We start from the raw sequence: 2,082 nt of genomic DNA on the forward strand, positions 1-2,082 counted from the left end.
ATTAAATTTCAGCAATTTATGTATTGTAGCATACTCGTATATGTTCTAGCATAAACATAAGTGTTATTTTATTAATCATAAGTCGTATGATTTCTAATGCTTACGTTGTGCATATGTTTTTCAACAATTGGTATTAGAACGTTTTCCACTTAGGGTGTGTTTGGTAAGAAGGAAAATGTTTTCTTGGAAAACAAGTAGATTTTTTACTTATTTCTCATGTTTGGTTGGTGAGTAGAAAATATTTTCCGGAAAAGATTATATTTTTAGTGTTTAATTTGTGAATGAAACATGTTTTTGAGAAATATCTTTTATTTCTAGCAGAGTAGAAAATAATTTTTGAAATTGAAAATATTTTTTAAAAACAAACTTAAGTTTTTTTTTTGGGGGGGGAGGGGGGTCGAGGATAGGGGTGAAAAAATAAAAATTTGAAGTTGAAAATATTTTTTAAAAACAAACGGTAGGGGGTGGGGGGTCGAGTGGATACTACTGGCCGTCACTTTACAAGGATGCACATGAGTTTGCAAAGAAATGCTCTAAATGTCAGCAACAAGGCGAAGTGTCTAGAAGACACGAATTACCTCTCACTCCTATTTTAGAGGTCGAGCTATTCGATGTATGAGGGATCGATTTCTTGGGCCCATTTGTGAGCTCGTTTGGAAATAAATATATCTTACTGGCTGTAGATTATGTTTCCAAATGGGTGGAAGCCATCGCACTTCCAAACAACGAAGGAAAAAACGTTGTCCAATTTCTTAAACGCTACATCTTCGCAAGATTTGGCACTCCGAGAGCAATCATTAGCGATAGAGGATCCCACTTTTGCAAGAAGTGGTTCTCAATGGCACTGAGTAAATATGGGGTGAAACACAAAGTGGCAACCCCATATCATCCCCAAACAAGTGGCCAAGTCGAAGTGTCGAATCGGGAAATCAAAAAAATCTTGGCAAAGACAGTAAATGTCAATAGAATTGACTGGTCTAGGAAACTCGATGATGCACTATGGGCATATCAGACTGCTTATAAAACACCTATCGGTATGTCTCCATATCAGTTGGTTTATAGTAAGGCTTGTCATTTGCCCGTCGAGTTAGAACACAAGGCACTGTGGGCATTGAAAGCTTTAATTTGTTATTGTCAAAAACTTCAAGGGAGAGAGTAGAGCAGCTAAACGAACTGGATGAATTTAGACTCAGATCATATGAAAGTTCAGTCATCTATAAAGAGAAGATGAAGAAATGGCATGATGCTCGGATACTCAAGCGGGACTTCAAGGTAGGAGATTGGGTTTTGCTATACAACTCGCGACTTAGACTTTTCCTCGGAAAGTTCAAATCCAAATGGTCTGGACCGTTTAGAGTAATACGAGTGTTCATCAATGGTGCCATAGAAGTTGAAGATCAGGAAGGACCTCCATTTACAGTGAACGGTCAACGTCTGAAATTGTATCTGGGGATTGTCAAGAGATTTCATTTGTCGAAGTGGTATATCTGGAAGGCGTCTGAAGGCGCTGCTGAGTCGTGCCTCGACGTTAACTAATGAATTGTTTGGGAGGCAACCCAAATTCCCTTTAATTGCTTTATTTTTATTATTATCAGTACTTATTTCCTGGTAATAGAATGGTATGTTGTTTGTGCAGGTGAAAGTACGCGAGGTGTTTGAAAAAGTGAAGGATGGCAAACAATAGATCATGTCGGCAAGTCGCCAAAGGGGTTGGCGAATCCGACCTTATCCACCATTTGACTCAAGACCTCGTCAACACTGAACTCTGTAAAACTCGATGAGATTTGGAGGATTATTTGCGAATCACCAGCCATGTTGATGATCACGATGAAAATCGTTGTTTGGACCTTCCCAATGACTGAAGATTCTATAAAACTTGGTGAAACAAGTAAATGCTCGGCGACACACCAACTGATTCGGCAATTCAGACTGATATCGCCGAGTACGCAGAAATTGGATGGCACTTGAGTAAAGCTGAAACAAGGTGGCTGAAGCATTCGAGAAAATGGTTTAAAAATAGGCGTGTTGGATGGTTTAGCGATGTTGTGGAGAGCTTGCTGAATTACTCAACGACTCACTTAA

General features: G+C 39.0%; 1 protein-coding gene across 1 annotated transcript; it reads left to right on the forward strand.

Annotated features, from left to right (window-relative positions):
* Positions 1-838: 838 nt before the first annotated feature.
* On the forward strand, positions 839-1,536 carry LOC125858960 (uncharacterized). Its single transcript, XM_049538717.1, has 2 exons — positions 839-1,050; positions 1,149-1,536. The coding sequence occupies exons 1-2, from the start codon at positions 839-841 to the stop codon at positions 1,534-1,536; spliced, it is 600 nt and encodes a 199-aa protein (XP_049394674.1).
* The last annotated feature ends 546 nt before the right edge of the window (positions 1,537-2,082 follow it).

Source organism: Solanum stenotomum, chromosome 3 (genome assembly GCF_019186545.1).
Source record: "Solanum stenotomum isolate F172 chromosome 3, ASM1918654v1, whole genome shotgun sequence".
In the NCBI taxonomy this organism is placed as follows: domain Eukaryota; kingdom Viridiplantae; phylum Streptophyta; class Magnoliopsida; order Solanales; family Solanaceae; genus Solanum; species Solanum stenotomum.